Source organism: Phoca vitulina, unplaced genomic scaffold (genome assembly GCF_004348235.1).
Source record: "Phoca vitulina isolate PV1807 unplaced genomic scaffold, GSC_HSeal_1.0 scaffold21, whole genome shotgun sequence".
NCBI classification, from domain to species: domain Eukaryota; kingdom Metazoa; phylum Chordata; class Mammalia; order Carnivora; family Phocidae; genus Phoca; species Phoca vitulina.
The window spans coordinates 3138910-3156702 of NW_022589724.1; the positions used below are offsets into that span (position 1 = coordinate 3138910).

Here is a 17793-nt window from a genome sequence, read left to right on the forward strand (position 1 = left end):
AGATATATGATTTGTAAATATTTTTTTCCCATTCCACAGATTGTCTTTTCATTTTGTAGATCATTTATTTCACTGTGCTTAAGCTTTTTACTTTGTAGTTCCGCTTGTTTGTGTTTTTTGCATCATATCCCAAAAAATCATTGGCAAGACATCTGTCAGGGAGCTTTTTCCCCTGAGTTTTCTTTTAGGAATTTCTGATCTTACATTTAGGTCTTTTTAATCCATTTCTAGTTAATTTTTGTGAGTGGTGTAAGATAAGGGTCTTGTTTCATTCTTTTACACGTGAATATCCAATTTTTCCAGCACCATCTATTAAACAATTGTCTTTTCTCCATTGAGTATGGTTGGCTCCCTGGTCAAATATAGTTGACCTTGTATGCATGGGTTTATTTCTGGGCTCTTAATTCTCTTCCATTGGTCCAGGCATCTGTTTTTAGGTGGGTACCATACTGTTTTGATTATTATAACTTTATAATATAGCTTGAAATCAGGAAGTATGATGCTTCTCCCTTTGTTCTTTCTCAGGATTGCTTTGGCTACTTGGGGTCTTTTATAGTTCCATATAAATTTTAGAATTATATTTTCCTACTTCTGTAAAAAATGCCATTGGAATCTTGATAGGGATTGTACTGAATCTATAGATGGTTTTGGGTACTATGGATGTTTTAATAATATTCTTCCAATCCGAGAACACACAGTTTCCAATTGTTTCTTCAATTTATTTCATCAGTGTTCTGTAGTTTTCAGTGTAGAGATCTTTCATCTCTTTAGTTGAATTTATTCCTATTTTATTGTTTTTGATGCTATTATAAATGGGATCATTTTATTACTTTTTCAGATAATTTGTTGTTAGTGTATAGAAATGCCACTGATTTTTGTATGTTAATTTTGTAAAATGCTTTTTCTGCTTCTATTGAGATAATCATGTTTTTCTTTCATTCTATTAATGTGATGTAGCACTTTGATTTTATGTATGTTGAACTATCTTTTCATTTCAGGGGTAAATCCCACTCAGTCATGGTGAATGATCCTTTTAATGTGCTGGTGAATTCAGTTCCTGCTATTTTATTGAGAATTTTTGCATCTGTATTCATTAAGAGTATTGGGTTGTAGTGTCCTTTTCTGTCTTTGGTATCAGGGTAATGCTGGCCTTATAAAATGAGTTTGGGAGTGTTCTCTACTTTTTCTTTGGGAAGGGTTTTAAGAGGATTGGCATTTTTTTTTTTTTTTTAAGCAATCTTTATATCCAACATGGGGCTTGAACCTACAACCCCAAGATCAAGAGTCACATGTTCTACTGACTAGGCCTGCAGGCGCCCTAACATTAATTCTTTAAATGTTTGGTAAAATTCACCAGCCATCTGGTCCTGAGCTTTTCTTCATTGGGAGGTTTTTGATTACTGATTCAATCTTCTTACTAGTAATTGGTCTATTCACATTTTCTATTTCTTCTTGACTCAGTGTTGGTAGGTTGTACGTTTCTAATAACTTCCATTTCTCCTAGGTTGTCCAGTTTGTTGTATAGTTGTTCATAGTAGTGTCTTATGGTCCATTGCCTTTCTATCTTATCAGTTGTAATGTCTCCTTTTTCATCGTAATTTTGTTGACTTGCATCATCTCTTCTTTCCTTGGTTAGTCTAGCTAACTAAAGGTTTGTCAACTTTTTTTTTTTTTCTCAAAGAACCAACTCTTAGTTTTGTTAATCTTCTCTATTTTCCTGCTATTTCATTTATTTCTTCTCCAATCTTTATTATTTCCTTCTTTCTGTAACTTTGGGCTTTGTTCTTTTCCTACTACGTTCTTAAAGTGTAGGAGTAGCTTATCTATTTGAGCTCTTTCTTGCTTCTTAACATAGGCATTTATTGCTATGAAGTTCCCTCTTAAAACTCGTTGCTGCATTCCATTAAGTTTTGGTGTGTTGTATTTCCATTTTTTGTTTGCCTCAAGATACTTTATTTTCCCTTTGATTTCTTTGGTCCATTGGTTGCTCAGGAAAATGTTAATTTCCATGTTATTTGTGAATTTTCCAGTTTTCCTCCTACTACTGGTTTCTAGTTTCATACCACTGTAGTCAAAGAAGATACTTGGTATGGTTCCAGTCTTCTTGAATTTGCCAACACTTGTTTTGAGACCTAAGATATGGTCTCTCCTAGGAAATGCCCCATGTGTGCTTGAGAAGAATGTCTATTCTGCTGGTTGTTGGATGGAATGTTCTATATGTCAGGTCAAATTGATCTATAGTGTTATTCAAATCCTTTTTAATATTTATTTGACAGAGACAGCAAGAGAGGAACACAAACGGGGAGTGGGAGAGGGAGAAGCAGGCTTCCCGCCGAGCAGGGAGCCTGATGTGGGGCTCAATCCTAGGACCCCGGGATCATGACCTGAGCCGAAAGCAGACACTTAATGGCTGAGCCACCCAGGCGCCCTTTTCCTTTATTGATGCTCTATCTGGATGATCTATCCATTGTTGAGTGTGGGGTATTAAAGTTCTCAGCTATCACTGTATTGCTGTTTATTTCTGCTGTTAGCTGTTTTTGCTTTTATGTATTTAGGTGCTCCAACGTTGGGTGCATAAATATTTACAAATATATCTTCTTGATGGATCGACCTTACTATCATTATATAATGGCCTTGTCTCTTTTTACCATTTTTAGAAGTCTGTTCTTTCTGATATAGCTACCCATGCTTTTTTGTTATCATTTGCTTGAAATATCTTTTTCCATCCCTTCACTCTGAGGCAGCATATCATTTATTCTTTTTTTTTTTCCAATCCATTCAGCCATTCTATATCTTTCGGAGGATTTAATTCATTTACATTTAATTATTGATAAATAAGGACTTACTATTGTAATTTTGTTAATTGTTTTCTGGCTATTTTGTAGAACTGTTTCACCTTGTTTCTTATCCTGTCTTGTGTGTGTTCTGATGTCTTTTGTTATCTGTATGGTTCTTTTTTTTTCTTTCTTTTTTTTTTTTATTATTATTTATTTGAGAGAGAGAGAATGAGAGAGAGCGAGTACATGAGAGGGGGGAGGGTCAGAGGGAGAAGCAGACTCCCTGCCGAGCAGGGAGCCCGATGCGGGACTCGATCCAGGGACTCCAGGATCATGACCTGAGCCGAAGGCAGTCACTTAACCAACTGAGCCACCCAGGCGCCCCTGTATGGTTCTTTATCATGTTCTTTTGTGTGATTAGCACAGGTTTTTCCCTTGTTAAAAAATATCTTCTAGTTGTAACACCCAAACTGATAACAACTTAACTTCAATAGCACTCCTAAACTTTGTACTTTCACCCACACACGTTAGCTTATTGATGTTGAAGTTTACATATTTTTTATATTGTATATCCAAAAACAGACTACTGTCATTCTATTTTTAAGTTTTTAAACTTTTTACTTTAAAAAATTTTATTTTAGGGAGAGATTGTGGGGTGGGGGGCGGAAGAGGGAAAGGGAGAGTCTTAAGCAGACTTCACGCTGAACACAGCCCAACTCAGGGCTCAGTCTCATGACCCTGAGATTATGATCTGAGTTGAAACCAAGAGTCAGACTGCGCCACCCAGGTGCCCCTAAGTTTTTAAACATTTACACTGGAGTTGAAGTACATTATGCACAACTGTTATATTATAAATTCTAATTCTGACTATATGTTTACCATTACCAGTGAGTTTTATGCTACTTTTTCTAAGATTTTATTTGACAGAGAGACACAGTGAGAGAGGGAACACAAGCAGGGGGAGTGGGAGAGGGAGAAGCAGGCTTCCCGCCGAGCAAGGAGACCGACGCAGAGCTCGATCCCAGGACCCTGGGATCATAACCTTAGCCGAAGGCAGACGCTTAACAACTGAGCCACCCAGGTGCTCCGCTACTTTCTTATTTATGATGTTAACTAGCATCCTTTTACTTCCACTCAATTCCCTTTAGCATTTCTTATAAGGAAGGTCTAGTGATTATGGATTCCTTGTTTTAGTTTGTTATCTCTCCATTTCTGAAGGACAGCTTTGCCAGCTATAGAATTCTTGACAGTTTTTTCCTTTCATATTTTGAATATATCATCCTGTTCTTTCCAGGCCCGAAAAGTTTTTGTTGAGAAATGCATTCATAGTCTTATGGAAGTTGTTAATATATGTAACTTCTTTAGCTTATTTCAGAATTTGACTTTTGACAATATAATGTGTCTCAGTGTAGCATTATAGGTTCTAGAGTTCTCTGGGTTTCATGGATCTAGATACTCATTTCTTTCTCCAGGTTTGGGAAACTTTCAGCCCTTCTTTAAATATATTTTCTGTCTCATTCTTTCTCTTCTGGAATTCCCATAATGCAGTTATGCTCTTCATTTTGCTCCTCTGACTAGATAATTTCAAATGTCCTGTCTTCTAGGTCACTGATTCTTTCTTCTACATGGTCAAGTCTGCCTTTGAAGCTCTCTATTGAATTTTTCAGACCTGTATTTCTCAGCTCTAGGATTTTTTAATGGTTTTTGTTGTTGAACTTCTCATTTTGTTCATGCATTATCTTGCCAATTTCATTTGATTGTCTGTGCATTCTTGTAGTTCCTAAACTTCTTTAAGGGGGTTCTGAATTTTTTGTATAACAATTCCTAGATCTCTATTTATTTAGGGTTAGTTATCAGAGCTTTACTAGTTTCTTTTGGCAGTGTCATGTTTACCTGATTTTTTGAGTCTTGACTCATGTTGCTGAGTAAGTGGTCTTCTCTTCCAGACTTTACAGGTTTGCTTTAGCCAAGACAGTTCTTCCCAGGCAGCTCAGTTTGGGTTTCTGGACATGTCTACTAGTAACATCCTTGGGCAGTGGAACTTGCTATTAGAGCAGTCTATTTCGGGTCAAGGAAACCTCTGAGTGTGTGCTGCTGCCTGAGAACAATTGGATAGGATTGCTGGGTTGGTTCTCTGCCCAAGTGAGGCTTTAGGAGGGGCTGTGCAGTTGCCTGGGGTTTCTGGTCAGGCTTACTAGATGGTTGGCTGGCTGGGTACTAGACTTAGCAGTTGGTGGGGCGATGAATTCACTTCCCTGAATTGGCAGGGCAGCAGGACAGGCCCCGAGGCCTGCACAGCTTGTTTGGAGACTCAGTAAGATTGTACATTGATTTGCTGGCCAGATGGGGCCACCAATTTTGCTCTGCAGACAGGGCAGAGCTTTCTGTGCTTTCTGTTTAAATGCCACTGTAAGAAGGGCTGTTGGATGGGCTACATAGCTTCCTGTGTGCTTTGGCTAGGTTTCCTGGTCAGATGGGCTGAAGGCTATATTCAGCACTGGCTAGGGCTATGAATTACCTTCCCTGCCCATGCAGAGCTGGAGAACTGGCTCAAAGGCCTAAAAAGCTCTATGTGGTTGACTCAAGCTCCCTGGCTATACAGGGCCACTATCTTTGCTCTGCAAATAATCAGCTCTGCCCGCTGCACCTCCCTGCTTGAGTGTTGCAGGGCAATTCAGCTTTCTAGGTGTTCTGGCCAGGCTTTGATCAGGCAGGGCCAGGAGCTACACTCATGTGTGGTCCAGGCTATGCCTCAGCTCCCCTGCCTGAGCTGAAGCAGACCAGACTGCAAGGTTAGCAGGGCTCTTTGAGGACCCCAATCAGGCACCCTGCTGTGTTCCCTGGTCAGATTGCACCTCTGTTTTGGCTCTGCAGATAAGCAAAATTAAAGGTTGGGACTACTACTTGGGCACCACAGGTAGGAACTTGATCTGCCAAGATCCACGTGCTGGTTGCTTTAAGCTCTTCCCTTCTCCATCAGTCAGATTCCCAGTGGTCAAGCCCTACCAATTCCTTGGCAATCCCCATGGGTGAGACCAGCATGGGGGCTCCCAGGAAGTGACCCACAGTGCTGGTGGTGGGGGAGCTGGATTCCACTTTGGGTTCTCTTTTCCCATTTGAGGAACCGTACAAAGGCTCAGGGCAGACATTTTGGTGTGGTGCTACACCGGCCTGGTGGAGGGGTAGTACAGTCAGCATGTAGCTGTTCCTCATGTCCTAATGCAGTGTGTCTGGTCTCTGTGGTGCAAGGGGCTGCAGCCTCACTCCCATGTTCTAGGACTTTCTCCATAGTGTCTTATCTGTGAATAGTTAATTGTTGTTCTTGTAAGAGGAAGCCAAGTCAGGAACAACCTATGTTGCCATCTTCTTAACATCCCATCTACTCAGCCTTTATCAGACTCATCATGTCTGCCTCATGGATTTATTTTCGGTTTAATCATAAGGAAAATGCCTGATATGTAACAGGCTCTGAACAAATGTTGGCTCCTTCCACAGTTTAGCATAGCATTCCATTCTTCCTTCACCAAATACACAGTGCTTTATATACATCTCATTACTGATTTTCCTGGCACCTATGCCCACACCTCTGTTTATGCCAGTTCTGCTGCCCAGAGTACCCTTCTCTGCCTAGTAAGCTCCTATGCATCCTTTAAAACCCAGCACAAACACCAGCCTTGTAAAACCTTACCAGACCACCACCAATTTTTCAGTCCCACATTATCCCATGTCATCTAGCTCCTCATTCTTGCATAGTACTCCTCATACTGCACTTACTTGTTTACACATCGGCCTGACTGACCCTGAAGGCAGACTGAACTAATTCCTAGTTCAGAAGTGTCTGATTATTTAAAAATCAACATTAAACATACTGCCACTATAAAGTAGGAATGGGAGCTTAAATGAATCTCCCAGTTGAGCAAGTACTATTCCTATAGCTTCCAGGAACGTTAAGGAAACTTAAGTTTCACAGTACTGTGATCTTAAAGCCTCTCCCCTTTTCTGACCCACCAGCTACCAGCTTAAGAAGCACCTGTCCCACCTTCTGCAGATGAAGGAGCTTGGAGCCAGAGATGTGGACAGATGGAACCAAGAGTGCCTGGCACTGCTGCTCCAAATTTGGAGGAAGGAACTGGAACTAACCCCCCCAAAAACCACTGCAGTAACCAGGACCACCAAGAGTTCATCCAAGAGCAGCTCAGGCACAAAGTCCACCAGGCACTCGGTACTCAAGCAAATCTATGGTAATTGTCCTTTGGGCACTCTGTAGTTGACAAGCACCCCAGAGTGTTGCATCAGTATCTGAAATGGCATTTAATTACAATGGGCAAACCTCCATTCAGGTAGGAACTTTCCTATTCTACTTCCAGGCACCAAGAGAATCCTCAGCACCCACATTTAATGCCTCCCCTCCAGCAATTCTGGGTCAGAATTGGTTTCATGATGCATTCTGACATCTCAACCCAGAGAGCCTTCCAGCCAAGAGGTCTGCTGGCTTTCATTACTGAAAGCCTCATCCTTTAAACTCCTCCAGACCACTGCTTGGGTCTTCCCCTTACATTACCCATTTGGAGGGCTCCAGGAGCAGGAAGACCCTGTCTGCCTCACTTTGACTTTTCTTATGCTAAGATAGTACAGGGTTGCCCTTCTGTGGGAATGCCCCAGACCCATGCACTACAGTAAATACTTATTCAGCAGATGAGCTGTTTTAAATTGAGACATTTTCAGCTCTGGAAAAAGCCCATCCAAATAAACTCAGCAGAGAACAAGCCTGGCTAGCTCCCCAAAATAAAAACGTTGAGCCAAGGCACCTTTAGGAACAGACGGGCAGCCCAGGCAGCAAAATTTCAGGACCTTACCCTTGGCCTACACGGTATTTCCACACCATACCTAATTTATCTTGGCAGATACCAACAAGCTCAAGCCTTTACCTCAATAAGGAATTTAGAACTTGGTTAGGCTGTGGCTGTCATGGTCAGAGAGAAATGATCATTGCTGGTTGATTTCAGGTTGTTCTCAAGAAGGGAAAGTACCTCATCCCACAAGATCTTCCAGAGCTCATTCTGTGCTACGTCTCAATTCAGGTAAGGTAGCCAATGCACTGGCAAAACAGATTGGGGAGATGATGTGGGGAAGCATTTGCCTTGTTTCACCCCCAAAGGTGTAAGATAATACAGATTGCCAGGGGTTTCCAATGGTCATTTGATTTGAGGTGTGCATATTTTTCATTCCCCTTTCATGGAATTATTACTGCAGTCAACATGTCTCCATAAGAGGCAAGTTATTTTCACAACCACAAGTTATTGTTAACATTACCTCCAGTAGAGACAATAAATGGGACCTATTATTGATCACTTTTACATACTTGTTCACATAAAGGAAAAGGGAAATGAAAATACTGTCATTCTTCAAAGACAGACCTTGGGGAATTCTTGCTCCATATTGGTTTCACATTAAGATTCATCTCCTTCTCAAAGTTGAGAAGTTCCTTAACCACAAATTCTGGCTTTTGCCTTTCATGGCCCTGTGAGGAGGACATTTAATATTTAATAACATGTCCTGCTCAGGCTTCACTGTGCATTTCACTCATACAGAAGCTCAGGGAACTTTCTTTTCAGCCATAAGACAAGAGTGTTTTACTCAGGGCCCCCTTCATTCACACCAGCATTAAATTTGGGTGATAAGTTCAGGGCTGTCAGCAGTTAATGTCAGATCCAGTGCTGCTCATGGGTGGCTATGGCAACACAGTCCCCCCACCTTTGCCAATCTAGTCATCCTGCAGGAACAGAGTGCAGCTGGGAAGGTGAACAATGACTGTCAGCATGAACTTTAACATTCATTTAGTTTCTGATGGGGAGAAAACCTGGAGGTGGGGGACAGAGTAATTACTGCCCAATCTTTAATAAGAGTTGGGCAACTCATGTAATATAGGCAGGCTGATCAGGGAGTAGTGGGTAGGGTCGTTACAACTGTAGACTTTGATTCCTTTGAAAGTATCCACGTAAAAAAGAAAACTTTTATTATACTCGAATGAACTGAAAATTAGTTTCAAAAACCATGGTTAAATGGAACTACCAGAGAAGTAGCACTTAGATAATCAGAACAATTTTGTACTTTGTCTCAAGAGAAAAATCCAGGACTATCAGAAATCTTAAAAAATGAAGGGCTTTAGAAGCACAAAAGGTTTTTTAATTAAAGGGCAGAATAAACAAATACAAATACTTAGTGGTTTCTTGGGATTTCACATAAATAGCTTGTTTGTCCTACATATCTAATTCTGACTGGCTTGAAAACAGACAAGGACTGAAGAAAATCTTTTCCTAACCCTAAACTTGGGGGAACACAAGGTTTTGTTAGGTCCACCCATCCACATTAAGCATTAACCAGTGAATCAAGCTGATTGTCAGGGCTAACTAGTTTGTGTTTTATACACAAAACATGTCTGTGAATAATTTCCATGGAAATGGGCACAGAGATTTCTGCAGTGTAGTATCACAGACGCCAAACTGAACCAAGAAGCTAACATTAATCTTGGTCTTCTCCATGAATAAAAATGTCAGTTCATTTTTTCGCTTTGAGAATTCCATGGGGTTAAGGATCTTCTGATTTGTTCACCGTCCTGTTCAAGCGTAGAAAATTATTTGGCACATAGTAGGTGTTCAAATATTTGAGTGAAAATTGTCGTTCCCGTCCTCCAATGTAGGGAGAGGATTTAGTAGTGCCTTTACCTCTTTAAAGAGGAAGCAGAAAGTCAGCTGGATATCGCAAAGTATATATATAGCATCCCTGGACTGTTTCTCCACATGCATTTGGGAGACTCCACAATCCCTGTTCTCTCCAGTCCTTCAACAGCGACCCCTGCATACCACCTACAACATAGCGGCATAATACTGATCAGAGCACTTATATATATATTTTTATATACATATGTAATCTCCTAAATTTGGGGGGCTCATCTTTTTAAATATAAAAGAACTACCTTTAGAAAATCCATTCCAATGAATGGAATAACCATGGCTCAAGGGATTACTGGTACTGATAACCCCCTGGTATGAATGCAGCATTCCTGCCCACCCACAGAAGGGTATGCAAGTAACTCAAGATTGGATACCATAAAGGCAGCCAAAAACAGAGTTCCAGAGCAGTAGTTCACTGTGAAAGAACTTTAACAGTAATAAAACCAGGAGAGAAATACCAAGACATGTTTGTAACTTTTTTAACTACTCCCCTTTCATGTTCGCTTCTTTGCTCCACAGAAAGTTAGGAGCAACAGATAGCAATATGGCCTCAACAAGTTCAACATTTGGGGCCTCAGCATCCTCATTTGTCAAATGATAGGGTTGAATCCATCACTGTTTTCCAACTGCGGCATCTTAAGGCCTAAAAAAATACATTTCAAGACTGATATGCCTATCAAGACTATCATCCTTAAAGATACAGTTTTCAACACATAGTTTTCAAACAAGCCTATTTTCTACAATGGACTATATAGCCCACTGTGTGTGGTCCATGGAAAGTTAAGCTATGTATATGTAAGTTTGCGTTGTTGTATGTTAAAAGCACAGAGAAAGCTGTACCAGTTATTCCAGACAGACTGAAGACCTAGGTCCCAGTCACAGCTCAAGCACCTGGCCCCTTCCAGTCAAGGTTTTTCCTTTAAGAGAGGTCATGTATCTTGGAGGATGTTGGAAAATGCGAGGCTAATAAGTCATCCTGTCTCTACGACAAACTGGTCATCACCTTACCAGCCCCATGGATAGCCCATATCTAAATCCTTCTTCCTCACCAGTAATGAACTCTTCGGTATTAAAATTAATAACCTGATGAACTCTGATATTTGCTTTTAACAGTGAGCAACTTGCCGTGTATACACCTCCTTGAGAACAGTGGAAGATCAAAGAATTTTTCTTATAACCTGCAATCAGCTACTCAATCAAAACCCAAAATAAAGCTTCGACCACCTCTGGAGGAAGACTGTGTCCGGGGTAGCTGGAATAGCTAGTGCAGAGTTCTGATTCTCTGCTGATTGATTATCTTTTACGTCTTGAGACAGTATTAATCCTCATGCCTAAAGCCTTAGGCTGAAAACATGGTAACAACTGAATGACCATATCCGGATGTTCTCTCTCTGTTCTTCTTTAGCCTGTGCTACAAGGACCATGGTACACTGTGCCTGTGGAAAGCTTCCTGGCTGTCTACCTTCCATTCAGTCAGTACGGCTGTAAAGAACAACTTATAATTAACAGTAAAGTCTCAGTAAAACTCAGAACATGAGGAGCACTAACATGAGCTTGCTGCCAGCCAGCTGGGGCGGCCCTGGTAAAGAACCTAGAGGAGATGGGTGGGGAGGAGCCTGTTATACAGCAGCCATCTTCATCTCACTACTTTTCTCCAGTCTCCTCTTATTCCAGCATTATCAGTTTTAAATTTTAGACCAGAATCATGACCCAGAATTTACATTTAAGAATTATTAAGACAAGGGGCACCTGGGTGGCTCTGTCGGTTAAGCATCTGCCTTCGGCTGAGGTCACGATCTCCGGGAGCTGCACTGGGCTCCATACTCAGGGGGGAGTCTGCTGGAGATTCTCTCCCCTTCCCTCTCGCCCCTCCCCTCCCGCCACACACTCACTCTCTCTCAAATATATAAATCTTGGGGCACCTGGGTGGCTCAGTCAGTTAAGCATTTGCCTTTTGCTCGAGTCATGATCTCCAAGTCCTGGGATTGAGCCCCTTCCCTTATCAGGCTCCTGCTCAGCGGGGAGTCTCCTTGTCCCTCTCCCACTCCCCCTGCTTGTGCTGTCAAAAAAAAAAAAAAAAACTAAGACAGTAATAGGCATCTGCTGATTCCTTGCATTTTACAGTTCCCGTGTTAGCCTCCGAAGGCCTCGGGCTGCTGCTGAGCACCAGCAGCAGTATCACAGCAGCGAGGAATCAACTGGGGGGGTTTACAGACCAGACCATTCATGCATAAGGTACCACTGCAGGCCTTACCATTTTCTTGTATTTTCTGCCTGACCTGAACAGGTGAGCAAGCTTGTCAAAAGGCCATTCCTACTGGCTGGGAAAACTGTCCTAAAACTACACACATTTTAACTCTAAGAACACCTGGCATAAATACAATCCAGTGATTGTAGGCTTTTTCACATTTTTTAAGAGCAAAGTTAGGAATGTAAACAGAAGGACGAAACAGTGACATACTAGGCTCAAATATTTCTAGGACCACTTCCATTTTCTTAAAATTACTGCCACCCCTGTCCTAAGAGATAAGCAATAAAATGTTAACAATTAGCAAACTGTAAAAAATTATTTCATAGTTATGAAAATAATGAATACAGCTGACCCTTGAACAACCAGGTTTGTGTGAATCCACTGAACGTGGTTTTTTTTTCCCCAATAAATACATATGGTATCGATAAATACAGCCGTAGTACTGCAAATGTGTTCTTTTCTCTAGCTTGCTTTATTTTAAGAATTAGAATCTAATACATATAACAAAATATGTGTAAACTGATTATCAGTAAGGCTTCTGGTCAACAGTATGCTATTGGTAGTAAAGGTTTAGGGGAATCAAATTTTATACATGGATTTTTTTACCGGGGTGGGGGGAGGGTGTTGGTACCCCCAACCCTCCCCCAACATTGTACAAGGGTCAATAAAATTGCTATCTAGCTTGTAATTTTAAAAGAACTATAACGGATCATTAGTAGAAAGTACTTTTAAAAGAATTAACTAGATCAAACCAAGTACCATTTAGGTATAGGAAAACCCCAAACAACTGCAGCACTATCTTGAAATCTTGCTCCTGCATAGAGGGATAGAAAACTGCTGTACATAATAGGACTCCATAGTGAGAAGCTGAATGTCATGATGGATAAGGGCAACCGTTCCCAAATAAAAAAACTGGTTTCTGTTGCTGTCTGAATGAACTGGAGCTGAGACCACACAAAGATTCTGCTACTTTCTTCGCAAATAATAGAAGGTACTGTATTATCATTCTGTATTTTGTAAATATTTAGTTCCTATGAAATGCAAAATACACTAACCACCTGTAACCAAGTATCATGTACTAGTCCAAGAAGCCAGCCTGTGTTTTCCTACCTTAGTGCAAAGGAAGGTTCATAAACAACTACTTTAAAAGTTCAGCTTTAATGACAAACATTACATCAGTCTCTCTTCAAAATTAGATGTGAATAAACAATTTCAAACAGGAGGTACCACGATGCCTCTTACTGTACTCAATAGACTGTACTCAGTGCACTGGGCCCCTGGGGATGCCCAGTGATATACACATTGAAGCAATAATGTAAGTCTGTGAGCCACTGTTCCTGAATACCTCCACTCTTCAATGTCTGCAGAGAAAAACAAGAGTAATTTGAGAATTGTATCAAAACTGCTATGCTATCTGACAGTATTTTTCAAACCCAAATGAGATCTCAGAACCACTGCCCTTCATCTTCCATCTATCCATCACCATAGGAAATCTTATTGGAAATGGAGATTTCTTAATTGGGCACTGGCAGTGAAAATTCCTAGTCACACCCCCAAGTACAAGCAGTACACCAGTTTCTGGTTTCATCTGTTCCCTCTCAAATAACTGCTAGGAACTAATGAAATTTCACCATCAACCATCTCTACACTCTGGACTTCCTCTGCTTGGCATGGCAGGGTCTCACAATCTTTGCGTAACATCAACTGAGAAAAATTCTATAAGGCCGACTGACAATTTCTGTCATTCTCTTCCCCACAGAGGTGGGCTAATTCTCCAACCTCAGAATAATCCAAATTCTTGACTGTTCTTCCCTTCTATTTCTGAATTACTCTGTTGCCTCTTCCATTACTTCTAGAAGGCTACTGAGAAAATTCAGAACAAGAACCTGTTATATATACCTAGTTAAGTTCTATTACTCTGAAGTATTACTATATATTAACTAATAAAGCCCCAAATACCTACATGAAAAAAACCTCTAACTCTTCCAAACCAAAAACACTAAAGGAATCCTAGACAGAGATGCCCCTGCAAACACAGAACCAACCATGAGACAAAGCTGAAACCTGCAACTTCTCAACTTCCTCTTACAGTGAACTAAGTGACTAGAAATTGGGTGTAGTTTATTCCTGCTAAATAGTTTTTTTAATGACAGCTAACATTTGTTGAGAACTTAATGTCAGTTACACTAAAAACTTTACGTGAATGATCTCATTTTATGGTCACCAAAACTCAATGAAGTTGGTATTTACAGCTAGGTGAAACAACTGACAGGTTTAAAAACCATGCCAAACGATCACAGCTAATCAGAATCCTGGCAGGAGTGACTCTGATGCCTGTACCTCTTCTAACTAAGCTGCCTGCCACCTTAATTCAATTTGACTACTTTATGGCTTGTATTACGGACCCTAGATCAAAGGCCTCCCCCTGGTTAAGTGGCAGGTGCTAGTCATCAGGGGAAGCCCTGGGAAATCACCAAAGTGGGCTTAATTCCAGGAGTCAGTCAATGCAGAGGAGACCTAGCCTCCCAAGAGCAACACCCCATGCCCTGCCCAGCAATCCTTTTTCGAGTACTAGTAGTACAAAGCCCTGTTCCACACTTACCGTGATATTCTTGATGATCTGCTGCACCAAGATGGCATTGGTTAACATATGAGTCCTGAGGGGTGCATGCTGCAGCAGCAGGCGAAGCAGCTGGCCCACAACAGGCAGCTCCTCAGGCCCAGCTCTGTTCACCCGCAGGCTCTGCAGCATCAGCCTGAGGACTCGAGGCAGGAGAGCCAGGATGGAGACACAGACCCCCCACAGCTTGTCCCTACAACAACAGACAAAAATGAGTCAGAGAGCCAACACACACAGAAGTAGTACCCTTTCCATATTTCCTAAAACTGAGAAATGTCCTTTTAAGAAATGTGTTTTCTGGGGCGCCTGGGTGGCTCAGTCGTTAAGCGTCTGCCTTCGGCTCAGGTCATAATCCTGGGGTCCTGGGATCGAGCCCCACATCGGGCTCCCTGCTCCGCGGGAAGCCTGCTTGTGTTCCTGCTCTCGCTCTCTATCAAATAAAATCTTTAAAAGTAAAAAACAGGGGCGCCTGGGTGGCTCAGTCGTTAAGTGTCTGCCTTCGGCTCAGGTCATGATCCCGGGGTCCTGGGATCGAGCCCCACATCGGGCTCCCTGCTCCGCGGGAAGCCTGCTTCTCCCTCTCCCACTCCCCCTGCTTGTGTTCCCTCTCTCGCTGTCTCTGTCAAATAAATAAATAAAATCTTTAAAAAAATAAAAATTAAAAAAAAATAAAAAACAACCTGGTGTTTTCTGGTAAAACTCCACAAATCAAAACTAGTAACTGGGTTTCATCAGAGCTAATTTTAAGCAAATCCAATGAAGAACCAGGTGCTCTCCCCTAATTGAATGAGTTCTAGGAAGCCTAGCAATCAGCACTTTCCTGGGCTTAACAGGACATTCTTGAAGCCCTGGTGATCATATAGAACAGAGAATTAGCCAAAGAACAGAATAATCTATATATGCATAGTGTTCTCTACCACTGAAAATTATTCAACTATTATACAACATCAAAAATCAAGAGTAAGACTATCCCACTGATAAAAAGAAAAGAAAAATGGGTGCCTGGCTCAGTCAGTAGAGCATGCGACTCTTAATCTCAGGGTCTTGAGTTTGAGCCCCATGCTGGGGGTAGAGTTTACATTAAACAACAACAGGGGCACCTAGGTGGCTCAGTTGGTTAAGTGTCCAACTCTTGGCTTCGGCTCAGGCCATGATCTCAGGGTTGTGCGACTGAGCCCCGCACTGGGCTCCACACTCAGCTCACGGAGCCTGAGATTCTTCCCCCCGCCGCCCCGCCACTGCTCTCAAGTGCGCTGTCTCGCGCACTCTCTCTAAAATAAAATCTTAAAAAAAAAAACACACATATAGACAAAACAAAACTTCACGAAACTTTAAGGCTGTGACCTGAATTCTGAGCCTCTTCAATGTTTTAAAGTGGGCAGATTTGTGGAAGAAGGTGCTCACAAGGAAACAAAATAGATTTCAGAAAGGAGCCAGTTAGGGGACTGTTACTGCATTACTAGGTCATGAAAGGCCAGAAATAATAAATCCAAATTTTAGTAAGAATCATTCTCTTGGTATTGTTATAGAGCAGGAACAAAAATGTTTTATGATAAAGGTAAGTGGACTTGCAGCTAGCCTAACCACAATCTAGAGGAGTATCAATTAAAGGGAGCAATAGAGTCCACTGGCTGTTAAAGTCCCCGACCTTAGTCTGTTACAGATTCTGTATCAGGAGTGCATAATCCTCCTAGTCCCCAAATCCTTCAGAGAACCTGACTACCTCCAGATGTAGAAGCAGCAGTCCTTTCACAATTTGATCAACCTCCCCTACTTCATACACAGCAACTGCATCAAAGATGGATACCGAATCCATTCTAAGCCAACCAGATCCTCTTATTGGAGACTTTATTCAGCCCGTCGACTCATGCGTGTAGCCAGGTTAGGAGAACCACGTGCAAGGAGAAAAAAGCCAGACTGCACACACAGCTAATAAGGAGGCAAAGGCACAGAGATAAAGACTACACAATCTAGAAGAAAATGTAGAGATAACTACTTTGGTTCCTAACCAGTTTCAATTCCTGCTTCCACATTCCTAGCCCTTGAGTTTTCTAAGTTACCCCATAATGGTCCAATATCCATTTTCTATTTTAACTTAAGTGGATTTCAAATAATTGCTGATCAAAGCTGTGCTGAAGAGCTCATAGATTCTATACAATACTAAATATAAGTTTAGTGAATGGGTCAATAAAGTTTAGAACTCCACCTTAAGACACACAATTAAAACTGTCAAGCCAAAAAGAAATACAAGAGACCTGGGTACAAGCAATGGAAGAAATACCATACGAACAGCCATTCCTAGGGTTTTCTAAGAGTTGTCATGAGTGTACTCATTCTAAGTGTACGCATTCTACAAGTGTTTAAAGGACAGAACTGGGGGTCGCCTGGGTTGCTCAGTCGGTTAGGCGTCTGCCTTCGGCTCAGGTCATGATCTCAGGGTACAGGGATGGAGCCCTGCAGCTGGCTTTCTGCTCAAGGAGGAGTCTGCTTCTCCTTCTCCCTCTGTCCCACCCCACCCCCCGGAACTCCTGCTCTCTCTTATGCACATGCACACTCTCAAATTTAAAAAAAAAAGGACATAACTGGGACCAATGAAATTGAGGTTTCAGAACTCAGAGCTGTAGTTCTAAAAATCACTCTAAAGAAACTGATGAAAGTTCAGTATTTTGCATACAATTTTCAGGAGTTCATGGGGGCGCCTGGGTGGTTCAGTCGGTTAAGCGGCTGCCTTCGGCTCAGGTCATGATCCCAGGGATCTGGGATCGAGGCCCACGTCGGGCTCCCTGCTCAGCGGAGAGCCTGCTTCTCCCTCTCCCTCGTCCTGCTGCTCTGCCTACTTGTTCTCTCTCTCTAGCTGTCAAATAAATAAATAAAATCTTAAAAAAAAAAAAAAAAGAGGAGTTCGGATAACTCCACAAACTTCTGACATATTCCAATCAGGTAACAGCAACCTCCCCTTCTACTCCAAACACAGAGAAATACAGATAAAATACTTTTTAAAAAGTACACAGCCAAGCTCAAAAGCCAGAATGGGTGAAATCTCTAGGTGCCAGAAACCATTACAGAAGTCATATAAAGATACCCCGACAGAGGTACAGAACTGGATGTGGGATTTTAGGGCTGGGTTTTCAACAGCTTAGTATTGGAAGCTGAGACTTTAGGCCCTAGGTGTGGGAGGCAGGGAGCTAGAACTGGGCTCCCTGTGTATAGCTGGAAGACAGGACAATGCACATGTAAAACTGACCCACAGGGAGGTCTCCATAATCTGCACAGAACTCTCACAAAAGATGCACTCAGAGAAAAGGTGTACAATCCAAACCATGAGTTTGTTCAACCCCATGAAAAACAATCTCCAGAGTCTCACCTGCTCCCCTACATAAGGGAGAATTCCCATGCCAGAGAATAAAAGAA

At 41.7% G+C, this 17793-nt stretch overlaps 2 protein-coding genes across 6 annotated transcripts in view; one reads left to right on the forward strand and one right to left on the reverse strand.

Annotated features, from left to right (window-relative positions):
* Nucleotides 1-11397, forward strand: part of INVS (inversin) — a 154802-nt gene extending 143405 nt beyond the window's left edge. For all 4 annotated transcript variants that reach the window (XM_032419020.1, XM_032419018.1, XM_032419021.1 and 1 more), the window contains 3 exons: nucleotides 6789-7018; nucleotides 7784-7858; nucleotides 10625-11397. In XM_032419020.1, coding sequence (XP_032274911.1) covers nucleotides 6789-7018; nucleotides 7784-7858; nucleotides 10625-10776 — 457 coding nt within the window. In that variant the 3' untranslated portion in view covers nucleotides 10777-11397. The remainder of the gene's footprint in view (nucleotides 1-6788; nucleotides 7019-7783; nucleotides 7859-10624) is intronic.
* A 157-nt stretch (nucleotides 11398-11554) lies between these two features.
* Nucleotides 11555-17793, reverse strand: part of TEX10 (testis expressed 10) — a 61912-nt gene continuing 55673 nt past the window's right edge. Inside the window, exons 13-14 of one of the 2 annotated variants that reach the window (XM_032418337.1) lie at nucleotides 14365-14575; nucleotides 11555-13123 (exon numbers count right to left, since the gene is read on the reverse strand). In XM_032418337.1, coding sequence (XP_032274228.1) covers nucleotides 13010-13123; nucleotides 14365-14575 — 325 coding nt within the window. In that variant the 3' untranslated portion in view covers nucleotides 11555-13009. The remainder of the gene's footprint in view (nucleotides 13124-14364; nucleotides 14576-17793) is intronic. The other variant, XM_032418336.1, reaches the window with a different exon arrangement.